Source organism: Chiloscyllium plagiosum, unplaced genomic scaffold, assembly GCF_037043375.1.
Source record: "Chiloscyllium plagiosum isolate Xiang-an unplaced genomic scaffold, Cpla_swu_hap1 HiC_scaffold_8, whole genome shotgun sequence".
Taxonomy (NCBI): Eukaryota; Metazoa; Chordata; class Chondrichthyes; order Orectolobiformes; family Hemiscylliidae; genus Chiloscyllium; species Chiloscyllium plagiosum.
In genome coordinates this window covers 52,731,039-52,748,566 of record NW_028270146.1, presented here as the reverse complement: position 1 = coordinate 52,748,566, position 17,528 = coordinate 52,731,039, and the positions used below count along the sequence as shown (strand labels likewise).

Genomic DNA, 17,528 nt, shown 5'->3' with positions numbered 1-17,528 from the left:
ACTAATATATATGTTGACAGAAAATCAAAAACTGTGTGCAGTTATCTACTATACACCAGGAATGTGCTATTTTTCAGTTTGCTAGCTTTATAATCTTTAATAAACACAAATTTACAGGAGCAAAATCAATTTGGCTGTGTTCAATTGAATGCTCATACAGGATTCAAAGTTTTAGGTGTCTAAAAAACTCCAATGACTCGACAAAAATCTTTCAATTGACCATAGACATTCAGAATAAATGATGGATTTGAAACAATTCATTCCCTGGAAAATGTCTGCATTTTATTCAGGTGTCAACAAAGCACTCACAGCATTATTTAGTACAATTAGAATGTGCTATTTATGGGGTTTTCTTGCTATATTTTCGTTATGAGCTCATCCCAATGATACCTATATAAATTCAACACACCTAAAATAAAGATATGAAAATTCAACTTGTTGTTTATTTGAGGTATTTAAAGTAATGTTACCTTTCATCCTTTGATTCAGTGGACTTTCTCTTCTACCTTTTCAACTCCGGTTGATGCACGTACAGCCTGCTGGGATTTAACTTTATCCCCCATATACAAGTGTTATAATAAAATGTTAGTGGATTATTTTGTTTCTATTCTTCCTTGGGATGTGGCATCGCTGGCTGGGCCAGCATTTATTGCCCATCTCTAGTTTACTTTAAGACGTGGTGGTAAGCTGTGTCTTTGAACCACTATAGTTCACTCGATGTAGGTGGACCACAATGGCATTAGGGAGTGAGTTCCGGGATTTTTAACCCAGCAAAACTGAAGGGGGAAAAACAAGTTTCACTTGATAAGCTTGGCACGACAGTCACCAAATCTCTGAATGATAAATTCATGAATCCCTGGACTCCAGTAGAACCAAGTGCTTGATGGAAAGCAGTCAATCCCTGGGCTGGAATCAGATGAGCTCATTGACTGTAGTTACAGTGACTCAATTAAGGAATGGTCACCTTTGAGTTTCCAAAGTGGTCATTTGGTTCAGGCTTATGTAACGTGTCTGCTAAGTAATCTGCTGGCCAGTAATATTGCTATATAGAACCCTACTACATCAACATGTGTACTCCATTGACAATCTGCCTGTTCTTCCTCTGTGATTAAAAAGCAATGCAAGGCATACAAGCTGACAGCCTCTAAGTCAGTGTGAAGTGACTCAGCAGTAAGAAATGGTGTGAAGAGCCATAAGATACATCCTCCATAGATATGCAAAATGTATGTATGTCCCTGCACACAGTGATCTGGCAGAAACATGCAAGTTGTAACTATCCCTTGCTGCAGAGTGAAGGGCTGAAGTGGTGTGAGAGTTGATTCAAGAGCAGACATGATGATGTAGTGAGGCTGTTGGTTTATAGATGTCTAGATGAAGAGCAGAGGAAGATCTGTTCATGGAGTGTGCAGTATACATTGTGATGGAAACTGATCTAGATGAAAGCTGAGCGAAGCAAGTGATGAGCTGCAGTTGTCAGGTTACTGTTCTGACAGTCATCTCATGAACTGGTGCCATCTAATTTCTCAGGGGAAGGGAAAAGAATTTGAAGCTACATAGGAATGAAACATGTGATGCAAATACAGGAAAGCAAGTGAGATTCTGAACTCTGTTTAAACCATGAGGTAAAAATTCAAAACCTTCTCTCAGCATTGAGATTCTGACCTGTCTTATTTTTACTGTATTTTCCCATATTTTGTGCTGTGCCACTCAAGGAGTGGAAAATTTTGCCTTTAATCTCTTTTTGTATCCGTTCTTCTCAAGTCCTTTCTGTTTACTTAAACCTCTCTCTTTTTTTAAATATTTGTGTCCATTATTTCCTGCAGTCTGTCCAATCTTGCCTCACTCAAAAATTAAATGAATGTAAAATTGTCTGTTGATTTACCTTGCACAAACAAAAACCAATGAACCTGTTGGATTAAGATTTGCAGACGAAACTGCCCAGCAGGGACATCCAGCAGCCAGAGCTATGTTTTGTTTTCACCATGTGGTGTCTCTGTTCAATAACAATTACCCTGACCGTGGACCTGGTTCTTTATGAGACTGGCAAGTGGTAACACCATTAGATTTTGGAAATGCCTTTCAGCATTCCATCTACAGCTTGATAAACATTGCAAATAAGTTGGTTATTTTTGTAATGGAAATTGTAGAGGAACTTTCAATGCAATGTGTATGTCATGTATCAAGTGAAATGCGCAGTCAATAAATATGTAGATTGAATATTTCCCTCCCTGTTAACATTACCTGTTCAACCTCCTTGACTTGTCCTTAGTCAAATCCTATGTGGACTGTGATGAGTTTGATGTGTATTGTACCTAAACTTACAGAAAATTGGTAACTTCTACAGCAAGTGCCATTAACTATGATCATTGATGTGGTGACTGAGGATAAATCTTCAGCATGGTTAAGAAATAGGGGAAAAGATAGAAAACAATAGGTACTTGTTCAAAGAGTCAGTTTGGGGTGGGGCAGACTGGTTGTGCCCAACCATCAGCTGGGGTTCCTACTGTTTCTAAGAATTATTTACAAATTTTTCATTGGATTTTCAGGTGATGCCAAAATAATATTTGGTGCAAAGTTTAATGTAAAAAGTACATGTGTACTTTAAAAACATTTGATGAAGTTTAATAGAGACAAAATCAAGCCAATACAATGATCAATACATGCCATCTGAAAGATGCAGGAAGAAGCGAGAGAGGTTGTAAAAGATACAGAACTTTTGCGGACTTGATGGTGGAAACATCCAGTCAATGTAATTTAAAGTATTTTGAATGATAAGTTTACAGTGCTAAAACAGTGGAATATAAATCAAAGCAAATCATAATGAAACAAAACAGTGATCTGGTCAGACCAGATCTCTGGGTATTGTCTCTATATTTTTGTCACCACGGGGCAGAATTTTTCATGTGGTAGGGCTTTCCCACCCTTGCTCCCAGAGTTAATTGTGACCACTTCCCTGATGAGTCAGAGGCTTGGGCAACTGGCAAAGGAGATTGCAAAGCGAAATACTCCCTGTGTTACCTGATGCCAGAAACTAAAGCTGTCACACAATGTGGGCTTCTATCCACTGCAGGTTAGAAAAGGGGCATGGGCAGGATGGTCATACTTGGCCACACAAGAGCTCCACTGTTCCCCATAAAATGGGAGGCAACTCCAAGGCAAACAACAAACAGGCCACATACTGCAATTATAAGCTCACCCAATTGCCCCTTGCCTTAAAACCCACTGAGGGGTGTAAACTTCTGCCCCACAAGGGAGACTCAGAGAAGTGCATTTTTAAACCTGGTCAAGCATGTAAGCATAGCAAGCAAGGCCAACATTCTTGAGTATTGTGGCAAATTAAACTGGGATTGGAACAAGACGTTACAGATTAAAGTGAATGAAAAGGCCCTCTGGGATTGTTGGTGAAGTTATTCTTATCCAGAGAATAATCAACATCTGCTTTTACTTTCTGATTGTTGAGCAAAAAATCTGAAAAAATGTTTATATGGAAAACACAAAAATGAACAATTGTACATGATCTTGTATTGTGTTCAATTTCATACAGAAAATTAATTTTTTTGAGTCAGTTAGTAGTTTAACTTGTAGGCTTCCTAGGTCTAGATGCTATACCTGATTTGTAAATGTTATTTTTCTTTCAATTAAAGCTTATTGTTGCTGTTGAACGAGAAGAAATCTCAAGACTAAAGGCATTGTATAAACGCGGACTACAGAACAAAGTCCGAGACCTGAAACTTATTAATGCGAAGGAAATTCAGGAGCGAGAGCCCTATTGTAAAGTAAAGTTTTCTAAATGTTTTAAGAACTCATTTCAAAATTCTTGAATCTCTGAAAATGTCAGGTTTTACTAATGTACAGTTTGAGTGGTAGACACCCTCTAGCCATTCACCCAAGTGACTATTTGCCACATTTGATTAGACAGTGATTGTGGAGTCTTAATCATTTAGCGTTATGGTGACGGATTCTCTGCTGGTGGCTTCATGTATGCTATCTAGAAACATTAAACATTAAGAGTCGGAAGCCTGACTTATTTATTGCATTCTCTATGCTCGGGTGCTTGTAGGAATTATAATGCCCCAACTATTGCCAAGAGATGGATTAGTTAATCCCCACAGATTGGCAATTACACAGTCAATATCTTTTCTGTACTATCCAGGTACTGGATCATTAAAGGAAGAAAGGTATTTCAAGCATATTTTGAAAGTTTTTATTTTGTAATTTATGCTCCTTTTAAAGGACATGGAGGAGTTAGTATTAGACTGGGGTGGACAAAGTTAAAAATCACAACACCAGGTTATAGCCCAACAATTTATTTGGAAGTACTAGCTTTCGGAGCGCTGTTCCTTTGTCAGGTAGCTAGTGGAGCAGGATCATAGGACAAAGAATTTATAGCAAAAGATCATTGTGTCATACAACTGATGTGATATATTGACCAAACCTAGATTGCAATTAAGTCTTTCATCTTTTAGAATGGGTTGCATGTTTCAATTCCTTAATATGTAAATCCCAGAACTACTTTCAAGTCACATTCCCGAGATACCTTAAGGTTTTGTAGAAAAAAAGTGACATCGCAGCTCAGACAATGTATTAAATGTGTGAGGTTATGGTCTGTATGTATTCCAATCTTGTGTAGGACTGGTTCTATTTCCAAAGCAGGAATTTATAAACTGTTACATGGACTGAATGTATCTGCAAATAAATTCAAACAAGTATGTTGCTTTGGAAAATGTAGGGGGTGATGGACTCTCAGGAAGGTAGCAAGAACAGCCAGGTTTCTGGTATCAGGAGAGGCTTTAATGTAATGAGGGGTATGTCGGGTTCCATGCGATCGATTATGATAGGAGACTCTCTAGTCAGAGGCACAGACAGACAGTTCTGCGGCCAGCAACGACAAATCAGAATGATGTGTTGCCTCCCTAGTGCCAGGATCAAGGATGTCTCTGGGAGCGTGCAGAATGTTCTCAAAGGGGAGAGGGACCAGCAGGATGTAATTTGACACATTGGGACCAATGACATAGGAAGGGAAAACAGTGAGATTCTGAAGGGTGAATATAGAAAGTTAGGCAGGAATTTAAAAAGGAGGTCCTCAAGGGTAGTAATATCTGGATTACTCCCGGTCGTAGGAGGTAATGAGAGTAGGAATAGGAGGATGGAGGAGATGAATGTGTGGTGCATGGGAGAAGGGTTCACATTTTTAGATCATGGAATCTCTTCTGGAGTAGAAGCAGCCTGGACAAGAAGGATGGATTGCACCTGAATTAGAGGGGGACTAATATACTGTCAGGGAGATTTGCTTGAGCTGTCCAGGAGGATTTAAACTAGTAAGATAGAGGGGTGGGACCCAGGGAGATAGTGAGAAAAGAGGTCAATCTGAGACTGATACAGTTAGGAAAGGGAGCGAGTCAAACAGTCAGGGCAGGCAGGGACAAAGCAGAGAATAAGTACGATTGATAAGCTGCATTTATTTCAATGCAAAAGGCCTAACAGGGAAGGCAGATGAACTTGGCATAGTTAGGAACATGGGACTGGGATATCATAGCAATTACAGAAACGTGGCTCAGGGATGGACAGGACTGGCAGCTTACTGTTCCAGAATACAAATGCTATAGAAAGGATAGAAAGGGAGGCAAGAGAGGAGGGGGACTGGCTTTTTTGATAAGGGATAGCATTACAGCTGTTCTTAGGGAAGTTATTCAGGTGGACCTGAGAAGTAAGAAAGGGATGATCACCTTATTGGGATTGTGTTATAGACCCCCTAATAGTCAGTGGGAAATTGAGGAACAAATTTGTAAGGAGGTTTCAGTTATCCCAAAGAATAAAAGGGTGGTTATGGTAGGAGATTTTAACTTTCCAAACGTAGATTGAGACTGCCGTAGTGTTAAGGGGTTAGATAGACAGGAATTTGTTAAGTCCGTACAGGAAAATTTTCTGATTCAGTATGTGGATACACCTATTAGAGAAGGTACAAAACTTGACCTACTCTTGGAAAATAAGGCAGGGCAGGTGACTGAGGTGTCAGTGGGGCAACATTTTGGGACCAGCGACCATAATTCTACTAGTTTTAAAATAGTGATGGAAAAGGATAGACCAGATCTAAAAGTTGAAATTCTAAACTGGAGAAAGGTCAATTCTGACAGTATTAGGCAAGAACATTCAAAAGCTGACTGGGGGCAGATGTTTGCAGGTAAAGGTACGGCTACAAAATGGGAAGAGCTAATGAGAATCCAAATGGATTTTATAAATACATTTAAGGACAAAAGGTTAACTAGGGAGAGAATAGGACCCCTCAAAGATCAGCAAGGCTGCATTTGTTGGAGCCGCAGGAGATGGGGGTGATACTAAACGGGTATTTTGTATCAATGTTTATTGTGGAAAAGGACATGGAAGAGAGAGAGAATGTAGGGAAATAGATGGTGACACCTTGCAAAATGTCCATATTACAGAGGAGAAAGTGTTGGATGTCTAATAGTGGATAGATCCCCGGGACCTGATCAGGTGTAACCTAGACCTCTATGGGAAGCTAGGGAAGTGATTGCTGAGCCTCTTGCTGAGATATTTGTAACATCGATAGTTACAAAACTATCTGGTGAGATGCCAGAAGACTGGAGGTTGGCTAACATGGTGCCACTGTTTAAGGAGGATGGTAAGGACAAGCCAGGGAACTATAGACCAGTGAGCCTGACGTCCGTGGTGGGCAAATTGTTGGAGGGAATCCTGAGGGACAGGATGTACATGTATTTGGAAAGGCAAGGCTGATTAGGGATAGTCAAAATGACTTTGTTTGTGGGAAATCATGTCTCACAAACTTGACTGAGTCTTTTGAAGAAGTAACAAAGAGGATTGATGAGGACGGAGCAGTAGAGGTAGTCTATAAGTAAGGCATTCGACAAGGTTCCCCATGGGAGACTGATTAGCAAGGTTAGATTTCATAGAATACAGGGAGAACTAGCCATTTGGTTACAAAACTGGCTCAAAGGTACAAGATAGAGGGTGGTGGTGGAGGGTTGTTTTTTACATTGGAGGTTTGTGACCAGTGGAGTGACACAAGGATCGGTGCTGGGTCCATTTCTTTTCGTCATTTTATATAAATGATTTGGATATGAGATTGAGATATTGTTAGTAAGTTTGCAGATGACTCCAAAATTGGAGGTGTAGTGGACAGCAAAGAAGTTACCTTGGATTACAACGGGATCTTGATCAGATGAGCCAATGGGCTGAGGAGTGGCAGATGGAGTTTAATTTAGATAAATGTGAGGTTTTGCGTTTTGGAAAAACAAACCAGAGCAGGACTTACACACCTTAATGGTAAGGGACTGCACAAAGAGACCTTGGAATTCAGGTTCATAGCTCCTTGAAAGTGGAGTTGATGGTAGATAGGATAGTGAAGAAGGTGTTTGGTATGCTTTCCTCTATTGGTCAGAGTATTGAGTACAGGAATTGGGAGGTCATGTTGTGGCTGTACCGGACATTGATTAGGCCACTTTTGGAATATTGCGTGCAATTCTGGTCTCCTTCCTATCAGAAGGATATTGTGAAACTTGAAAGGCTTCAGAAAAGATTTACAAGGATGTTGCCAGGGTTGGAGGATTTGAGCTTTAGGGAGAGGTTGAATATGCTGGGGCTGTTTTCCCTGGAGCATCGGAGGCTGAGGGGTGACCTCAAAGAGGTTTATAAAATCATGAGAAGCATGGATAGGATAAATAGACAAGATCTTTTCCCTGGGACGGGGAAGTTCAGAACTAGAGGGCATAGGTTTAGGGTGAGAGGGGAAAGATTTAAAAGGGACCTAAGGGCCATCGTTTTCACCCAGAGGGTTATGAGTGTATGGAATGAGCTGCCAGAGGAAGAAGTGGATGCTGGTACAATTGCAGCATTTTAAAACACATCTGGATTGGAATATGAGTAGGAAGGGTTTATAGGGATATGGGCCAAGTGCTAGCAAATGGGACTAGATTTGGTCAACATGAATGCGTTGAACCGAAGGGTCTGTACATCTCTATGACTCTAAATGTAAATTCACCCCATAACTATAGATGTGTGTGTGTTTGCATGTGAGGAGGGGTGGGGTTTGGAGAGAGAGCGAGTGTCCGTCCATCTGTTCTTTAAAGGAAGTTGAGACAATAAAGTAGAAAATACTATTTTGGAGGAGTTTCCTTATTGTAATTTTTAAAGTTTTTACATCAGAAGAATGGGTTCAATTCCCATGCTGGCTCAGGTCAACATTAAGATCCCATGTTCGCAACCTTGTCCTTCACCTGAGGTATAATGACCCTCAGGTTAAACTGAATGTCAGTTCTCTCTCTAATAAGGGAGCAGCCCTATGGTACTCTGAGACTATGGCAACTTTATCTTCACATTAGAATATAATTATAGGAAAGTGCAATTTGTACTGAATGACATTTAGCATTTTTATTAGTATGCTTATATTAACATTATACATTTAACAAAATAAATGAAAAGAATGTTGGATAATTTGTGCTGTTGACTTGATATCAAAACAAAATGCAGAAATGATTTGGAGATGCCGGTGTTAGACTGGGGTGTACAAAGTTAAAAATCTCTCAATGCCATGTTATAGTCCAACAAGTTTACTTGGAAGACACAGAATTTATAGCAGAAGTTTACAGTGTGATGTTACTGAAATTATATATTAAAAAAGACCTGGATTGTTTGTTAAGTCTCTCATCTTTTAGAATGAACATCTCAAAACTTCTTTAAAAGTTATATTCTCAAGTGAACTTTAACAACTGGTGTCATGTCAGCCTAGATAATGCATTTAAGGTGTGAGGTGCCCTGTGTGAGACTGTCTGTGCCTCAATGGTCAGACTGATTCTAATCTAAAAAATGGATTTACAAAATTTTACATGGATTCATGCAGTTTTTGAGCAAAAACTTCTTAAACTTCTGAAATGTTTATCAAAATCTAAATCAAGCTAAAGTCACAAAGTATTTGATGTTCTTTGCATTTATTTTCTTTGAATTTCAGTTCTAGGTTTCTTCAATAATAGTCATGATTTGGAGATGCCGGTGTTGGACTGGGGTGTACAAAGTTAAAAATCACACAGCACCAGGTTATAGTCCAACAGGTTTAATTGGAAGCACACTAGCTTTCGGAGGGACGCTCCTTCATCAGGTGGTTGTTCATCAGGCATGAAGGAGCGGCGCTCCGAAAGCTAGTGTGCTTCCAATTAAACCTGTTGGACTATAACCTGGTGTTGTGTGATTCTTAAATAATAGATTTATTAAATTTTAACTTTTAAGTTACAGCCTCAAACAAAAAGCTTCTAGGTTTTAAAAGGACACAAACTATTTTGATGTTAAATAAATAAGCTAAAGATGAGATATGATAGTAGGACAATAATTTTTTGTGTACACATTTTCTTGCATTATATTTTCTCTCTCTTTGTGAAATGTAGGGTTTGTTGGCTTTGGATTCTCCAAATACAGGCATTGTAGATTGGAGAGAGGTGGCCCTGTCATATGGAAAAGATTTTTGTGAAATGGGTGGGACTGTTAAAACAGAATTTGAAGTAACTGACTTTCAACTAACTAAGGAAAGTCCTGAAAGTTCCACAGATGGTAAGGGCAATGCACAATTCTTGATGTTTTGTTATTGATCAGAGTAAGTTTTTTGAAGTTTGAGACTATTTAGGCACAGTTATTAAAATAGAAGCAACAAAAGTCAGGATTATGTGTAGCTTGGAAGGAAACTTGTAGGACATAATGACGTGCATCTGCTATCTTTTGTCTTTCGAGGTGGGAGAAATCTCAAATTTGTGTTATCTTCTCAAAAATGAGTAAATGGTAATTTACCATGAAAGGTCATGTCTTCCTGACGATTCCAACACCACATTTATAATGTTGAACCAGTTTTGAAGCTGCACCACAGTCTGAATCAAAGTTTGAAGACATTGTAGAAATGAGTAGTATTGCATAAGATTTCATAAACTGTGGAATATTTTTGATAAATGGATGCATGTAACAGTGGGTTATCATGCTGTCCTTTTATACAGTGGGATGAAATTACTCATGTTTGTACTTACAAATTAAAACACTTAATCTATTGAAGGCATAAAACCGTACACAAAATATCTTCAACATTCCAGTCTGATGTGGAAATTGTGCTTGGAAAAATCAAGTTATTCCAGTTGGGAATAATTCTCTTACAGTGGGTGTGATGATGAGTTAAAGAGAATGAACTAAGTTGCATCTGTTCTGTACAAAATTAGACCTGGAATTACTGGATATCTTGAAGGGAAAATAAAACCAAAGGATGAATATCCTTCACAAAAGGAAGGGTTGGTTAGTTCAGTTGGCTAAACAGCTGGTTTGCAATGCAGACTGTCACCAGCAGCATGAATTGAATTCTCACACCATTGCAGGTACCAGTAAGATTCTGTCTTCTCAACCTTGTCCTGCATTTGAGATGTGGTAACCCTCAGGTTAAACCACCACAAGCCTTCTGTCTCTAATTAGAGAGCAGTCCTCCTATCCTCTGGGACAGTAGTGACTTTGAAGTAAAATATGACATGACTCTATGACTGTTTTTTTATCTTGATTAACATATTATGATCAAATTTAAATTTGAAGTAGTCTTAAGTTCTGTTTAGCAATCATATATAATTTAAATTATTTACTTTTAATTTAGTCAGTACAACTTGCAAAACAAAATATACTGAAGCTATTTTTTGTTAAAATTTAGATGTACATTTGTTGTTTATAACTTATAGCTTATAATATATTGTAGTAATTATACTTGTAAAATTCAATATTATTAATATGGTCCAAAATAGTCAATTATTCCTCTTTTTGACTCGAAAATGTTTTTGTGTTCTAGGTCTAAAATATCCAATTACAATCAAGAGTTCAAAGGTAATGTTTTTCATTATCTTAAATGGAAGAACATGTAGATATAAGACATAATGGCAGTACATTTTCCAGCTGAATTTGAAACAAATTAAATGTTTGTAATTAACCTAAATTGCATGTTATCTTAAAAACTAGAGAACAAATTGTAATGATTTTATACATTCAGACCATAAGACCATAAGATCGAGAAGCAGAATTAACCCATTTGGCTTATTATGTCTGCTCCACTGTTTGATCATGGCTGATATATATTGCTCAGCTCCATTCTCCTGCCTTCTTCCCAAAACCATTGATTCCCCTATTAATAAAGAATCTACCTATCTCTGTCTGAAATACATTCAATGACTTGGCCTCCATAACTTTCTGCGGCATTGAGTTCCCTAGATTCACCACCTGCGGGCTGAAGGAATTCCATCTCATTTCAATTCTCAAACATCGTCATGTTCACTCTCTTCTGGCCTTTGAGTATTCTCTAAGTTTCAATGAGATGCCCCTCATTCTTCTAAACTCCATTGTATAGAGTCAGAGTGCTCAAATAAGCCTCATAACAAGCCCTTCATCCATGGGATCACTCTCATAAACTTCCTCTGGACCCCTTCCCACACCAGCATTTCCCTCCTTTGAAACAGGATCCAAAACTGATCTGAATTTTCCAAATATGGTCTGACCAGAGCCTTCTACAGCCTGAGCAATACATCTCTGCTCTTCTATTCTAGCCCTCTTGAAATGGATGCTAACATTGCATTTACCTTCCTAACTGCAAAATGAACCTATATATTAACCTTAAGAGAATCCTCAACAAGAACTCCTAAGTCCCTTTATGCTTCAGATTTCCAAAGCCTTTCTCCATTTAGAAAATAGTCTGCACATCTATTCTTCTTACCTGGGTATGAATGCAGCTCATAATTAAGTACACTCCTTCCTCTCGCTAAAAAGATCTCCATTACATTATTTAGAGCAAGCTCAGTTCGACTTTCAATAAAAATGACAAAAGCATGAAACCATTTATAATGACTCTGGACACACATCCATGGGGAACATCCTCCTTGCATCAATCCTGTCTAGTTTTTGTTAGAATTTTTTAAGTCTCTACGAGGTCCCCCTCAGTCATCTGAACTCCAGTGAAGACCATCCTAACCTGGTCAATCTCTCCTCATGTGTCTGTCCTGACATTTCTAGAATCAGCCTGGTAAACCTTCGCTGCACTCACTCAAGAGCAAGAGTATCCTTCCGGAGGAGACCAAAACTGCATACAGTATTCTAGGTGTGGCTTCACCAAAGCCCTCTATAATTGTAACAGCATATCCCTGCTCCTGTATTCAACCTCTCGCAATGAAGACCAACATACCATTTGCCTTCTTTACCGCCTGCTGCACCTGCAAGCTTACCTTCAGTGAATGGTGTCCTGCTGCACACTCCCCTCTCCCAATTTACGGCCATTCAAGTAGTAATCTGCCTTCTTGTTTTTGCTTCCAAAGTGATTAATCTCACATTTAACCTTTTACTGCATCTGCCATTGATTTGCCCACTGACCCAACTTGTCCAGATCATGCTGGAGGATCTCTGCATCCCCATCACAGTTCATCTTCCCACCTAACTTGAAATTGAAAAAAATTGTTGAGGCAACTTTCTATCTATTTATTCTTGGCACACCCAGCTTTGGAATGCTGCATGCTGACACTGGTTGATAGCAATTAGGAAAGATTGTAATCCTGATCATAACTATTGGGTGTGTCTGATCTTAAGGATTCATTTGATTAATTTCTGTAAGATGCCACATTAACATTTTAATCAGAACAGAACAGGCCTACTTCCATCACAATGCGAGGAAAGTACCAAATACAATGTAAAATTGAGGAAGCGTTTGAAGATGGGAGTAAGTTTAAACCCAATTAGAGATTTTCTGGAAGACAGCAGAATCCAGGAGCTTCTAATTTCTAAAGAGCAGAAAAGATTATAATTTCAGTGAATTCAGTGCAGTACAGGATGTAAAGTGACTGAAAATTGTTGAGGAAAAGGATGATATGTGAGCATTACTTATTATGGACTTGTTTGTGGGTCGTGAAATTCTGGACGCAGTGGAAGTTTTACTGGGCAGAGCTCAGGACTGGTGCAGACTTGATGGGCTCAATGCCCTTTTTCTGTGCTGTAGACTTCTATGACTATATGACATCTGGAAAGAGATCCTTGGAAAAAATATTGATGGAATGAAGGGGTTAAAAACATAAGTGAGTATTACAGAAGTGAAGTCTAAAATAGATACACATGTTTGAGTTGTAAAAGTGGGACTGGATGGTCTAAGTGATGGGATAATTATGGGGTCGAAACTCTCTTTGGATTTGAAGCTCAGGGAAAAATGGTACATTACATTTATGAACCATATTACCAGGTACTGGTTTGTTTTTTTTTTATGCTCATCATCTGGGTTCAGACAAATACAATCAATTTTTGAAGACAGTATATAACTACTGTTATTTGTTTGAAGAGTGAGGAGTAAGGAAGAAATATAGAGTAAAGAAGCTTTTGATATGGTCTCTCACTTTTATTGGATTGCCATTTATTGGCTGTCTCTTTCATCTGCTTAGTGATTGCCTTAGCAGATCAAACCACAATTTCTAATTTGTATTTTGAGGCAAAATGTTCATTTATTTTCATTTTGGATAAGTGGGATGAAACATGGTTGTCCACTCTTTCTTTCCTCCTTTTTACTACCACCATCATTCCTCTCTACAAATAATAAGGCTGCTGAGAATGTAGGCTTTAATTCCTATTTTCCCTGGTATTTCAAGTTTACTCTGGATATTAATAATCCATGCAACACTAACAATGTGATATACTTATTTGTTCTTTAGTCAAGCAAGGTATACTGCAAAATATAACAATAATAGTCATATATCACAAGCTTACTCATGCAATGCTCACAATCATGAGTGAAACTGTTTATGTGGACTAGTCTGAGGACCAGACTGAAATATGATCAGCTGCTTCACCTCAGCTTCCAATCACTGTGACTTCCATTCCTCAGCTGGCTAATTAGCATTCTGAAGCATCCTTTCTTATATTCCTTTTCCATGCAAGCGGCATGTGAAACCAAATCTCAAAACTGTCCGCTCCTCAACAATTGATTTGGCCATTGGCAGACATCACAAATGTGTCATCTACTATAGTTAGTTTAGTCTTTTGCGCATTAAGACATTTGTTTGTTTTTAGTAGAAAGAGCCTTTACCTTCGGGTTTAATCAACCTTGACCTCAGGCTAACTTGTTCAGACTATGTATATAAGCTATTTCCATGCTTTTTGTTTTGGTTATTTAGTCAACTGTATGATATTTACACAGCATAATGTGGTAACAGCGTGATCAACCACATTTTGTTTAGCTGACAAATAGTACATTGCACCTTTAATATACTGCATCTGTTTTAAATCAGAACTTAACCCAGACACACTATGTCACCAGTTACAACACAATGTCCCTTCAAATAGCACAGAAAACACTGACCGAGGGCCCAGCAATTTTCCAATGATTAGGTCACCATCTGACCATTTCAATAGAGCAAGTTTCAAATGTTTTGTTCATTTTATCTGATCAAGCAAATTCAGTATTGCTACTTATAAGGGCAATTGTAATTTCTGTATAATGGCTTTGGTTCCACATGGGCCTAAGTTTGAAACTAGATCCATCCTGCCCATGTGGTGCATTTGCTTACCCTGCCTCAATATACTGCATTTACTTTTTAAAAAACATAATTACTGTTCAATTCAGATCTACCTTGAAAGAGCCACAGACGAAATGTTATGAATATATCTAATCTTATCATACTTCTTGTGATACATGCTTAATCCATTTATTGGGTAGGTAATTAATGGCTTGTCTGTGCCTTTTTTAACAGGAACCTGCAATACATTGCAGCTATGTTGTGACATGTGGTGGTCTATATTCAGACAGGCTGTCCCAGAAATCTGGCTGTAGTAGTGAGCCACGAATAGTGCCTTTTCGGGGAGATTACTTGGTGCTAAAACCTGAAAAACACTACTTAGTCAAAGGCAACATTTATCCTGTAAGTATTTGAAATATATATGATGTTTATTTTGACTTTAGCAACTACACAGGAGATTCTCAACAAAAACAGACATTGCTAGGAAACCTCAGCAGGTCTGGCAGCATCTGTGGAACAAAAGCAGACTTAACTTTTCAGGTCCAGTGACACTTCTTCAAATACATTTTTAAAACCATTTGTTTTTTTGTTTTGATAGAATACAGATATAATTGGGTAGAAGTATTAAAATATATGTTTGGGTTTGGGTAGTTAATTTGGAAAAGAACAGCATGGCCAATTGCACTGCAATTAAAGCTTATATCCAGAAAGAGAAGTTGCAAGGTTGAGTGATATCTCTCTCAAATTCCATTGTCTCATTTGGATATAAACTCAAATGCTTGAAACACTAACACTCTGGTTTTCACCATGATGCAGAACACCTCCATTGTGGCAAAATGCCAGAAGAAGTTGGGAATCCCAATCCTGCCCCAAATCCGTCCCCTCTCACTTTTGCAGGAGACCTGTTGGTAAGTGGGTTCTACTTATAACATGTACACTCCCTGAGGCTATTGATCATTTAACTGACCAACTGCCTCCACTGACATTGGATTTTGGAAACCACAATGTGGAGATTAGACCAGGTAAAAGCAGGCTGGTCCTCAGTGCATTTCTTTTAGATCACCAGGGTACTCTCTTGAACATTTGAGTTATCCCTGATCCCAGGCAACTTTGGAGATGGGGAGCTGGGTCGGCTGCATCAGGTTGGGTGTCTGATATTCTTTGGGGGTGGATTCAGAGACCTTTTTGAGGTGTCATCAGGGACTCTTTGAGACTTTTAAATATTAAGATTACACATAAAGATTGCATAAAGCCTTTGGACTTTCACAGATTGTCAAGACTGTCAATAAATGTTGTCTTATCAATAACTGTCTATGTATCAAAATGTATTTTCATGAAGGAAAGTGATTTTCTCATTAGAGTATAGACAGCAATATAAGAACTGAAGTAACAGAACCCCAAAGGATGCACTTTTACCATTTGCAGGTGAAGTGTTTTGTCAAATGTGATCCATGGCTTGGAGCAACATTTCTGATGCAATTTTCCACTCTTTAACTTATTCGTCATGCAACATAGTTCTTTGGCACCCTTCTTGTTGAATCACATTACAGGCACAACAGAAGAGTAGGAAGTGCTTGAATCTACCAGAGATTCATGCTACGGTGCCATATTTAAAGTCCAGCCTGCAATCCAGGAACAGCCCTTCACGTTGTGGTACAACATTACTCTGGAAATGAAAGGAAAGTTTGCACAATGTTTTGCAGATACAGACCTTTTGCCAATCGGTTTTTGAAGGAACTCCTCAGACTTCACATCCAAATTAATGAAGCTTCATGTTATACCATACCACAGTATGGTGTGGAGGCTTCCCAAGGACATTGTTATGCCTGCATAAGAAACTCTGAGATATGTGTTCAATCAAAGTTTTAATGCTACATTGGGGTTAAGGTTATGCTGTAATATCCCCCCAGGAAACAAAAGTTGGCAGGTAGTTAAATTTTTGAATGGAAAGTGGTTTGCAATTGTATTGCACATGACTCTGTGTTGGGTGCATGTTATGTAAGTGATTTAGTCTTGAATGTGGGAGGCATGATTGGGGAATTTATAGATGCCACAAAGGATATCTGTGCAATTATTCATCATGAAGAGGATGGCTGTCACCTATGGGTTGAGTAGGTGGAAAAATGGCAAATGGAATTCATTTCACAGGAGTGTGAGATTATACATTTGGGGAGGGCAACAGAACGAGGAGATACGTGGGAGGGTATTGAGAGGGTAGAGTAAGTGAGAAACCTTGGAGTGCCAGTTCATGGGTTGCTGAGGTGGCAGAACAAGTAGATAAGATGATAAAGAAGCTATTGAGGTTCATTCCTTCATTGGGTGAGTTATTGAATACAATAGTAGGAACACAACGCTAGAATTATGTAAGACATTGGTTAGGCCACAACTGGAGTGTTATGTTTAGTTCTGGTCACCACCTTATAGTAAGGGCATAATTGCTGTGAAGAGAAGTTCAAGAATGTTACCAGGGCTTGAAAATAACTTGCAAGGATACAAGTGCTGAAAAGTGGGAATGGAATGGGCATTAGTGAGCTGTATGACCTCTTTCTGTGCAGAAACTCTTCTAATTTAGACCACCAATTTGCACATGGTGTTAGCAATTTTTCTTCATAGTTATTAAGCAGTGACTTTAGATCCGATATGGCAAGATTTCAATACCATGTTCTCATGAATGATATAGGCTTTGCCTGTAAGGCAAGGTTTTCATCCCCATCCATCTTGTTCCCTTTTGTGTTGATGTCTCTGTGGCCACTATGACCTTTCAGTCTCCCACTGTTTCTGTTGAGCCACTTTATAATAAATAATTTAATCACTGTCATTGTTCCTTTCATGACCCATTGCAATGAAACCCATCTGCAGACTTGAAGTGCCCAATTTGTCCAGGACCTCATAGACCAGTCAGACACTCGCATCCTGGCCCATCCACATTTCAGTTTTTGACAGGTTCCACTTGCCCAGCATAACTGCTGGGCCAATTTCCATATCATAGTGACATACATCCCGTGG

At 38.8% G+C, this 17,528-nt stretch overlaps 1 protein-coding gene across 2 annotated transcripts in view; it reads left to right on the top strand.

Moving 5' to 3' along the window:
* l2hgdh (L-2-hydroxyglutarate dehydrogenase) overlaps positions 1-17,528 on the top strand; it is a 35,350-nt gene that overhangs the window by 6,706 nt on the left and 11,116 nt on the right. For both annotated transcript variants that reach the window (XM_043697604.2, XM_043697603.2), the window contains exons 4-7: positions 3,645-3,776; positions 9,414-9,576; positions 10,835-10,869; positions 14,757-14,924. In XM_043697604.2, coding sequence (XP_043553539.2) covers positions 3,645-3,776; positions 9,414-9,576; positions 10,835-10,869; positions 14,757-14,924 — 498 coding nt within the window. The remainder of the gene's footprint in view (positions 1-3,644; positions 3,777-9,413; positions 9,577-10,834; positions 10,870-14,756; positions 14,925-17,528) is intronic.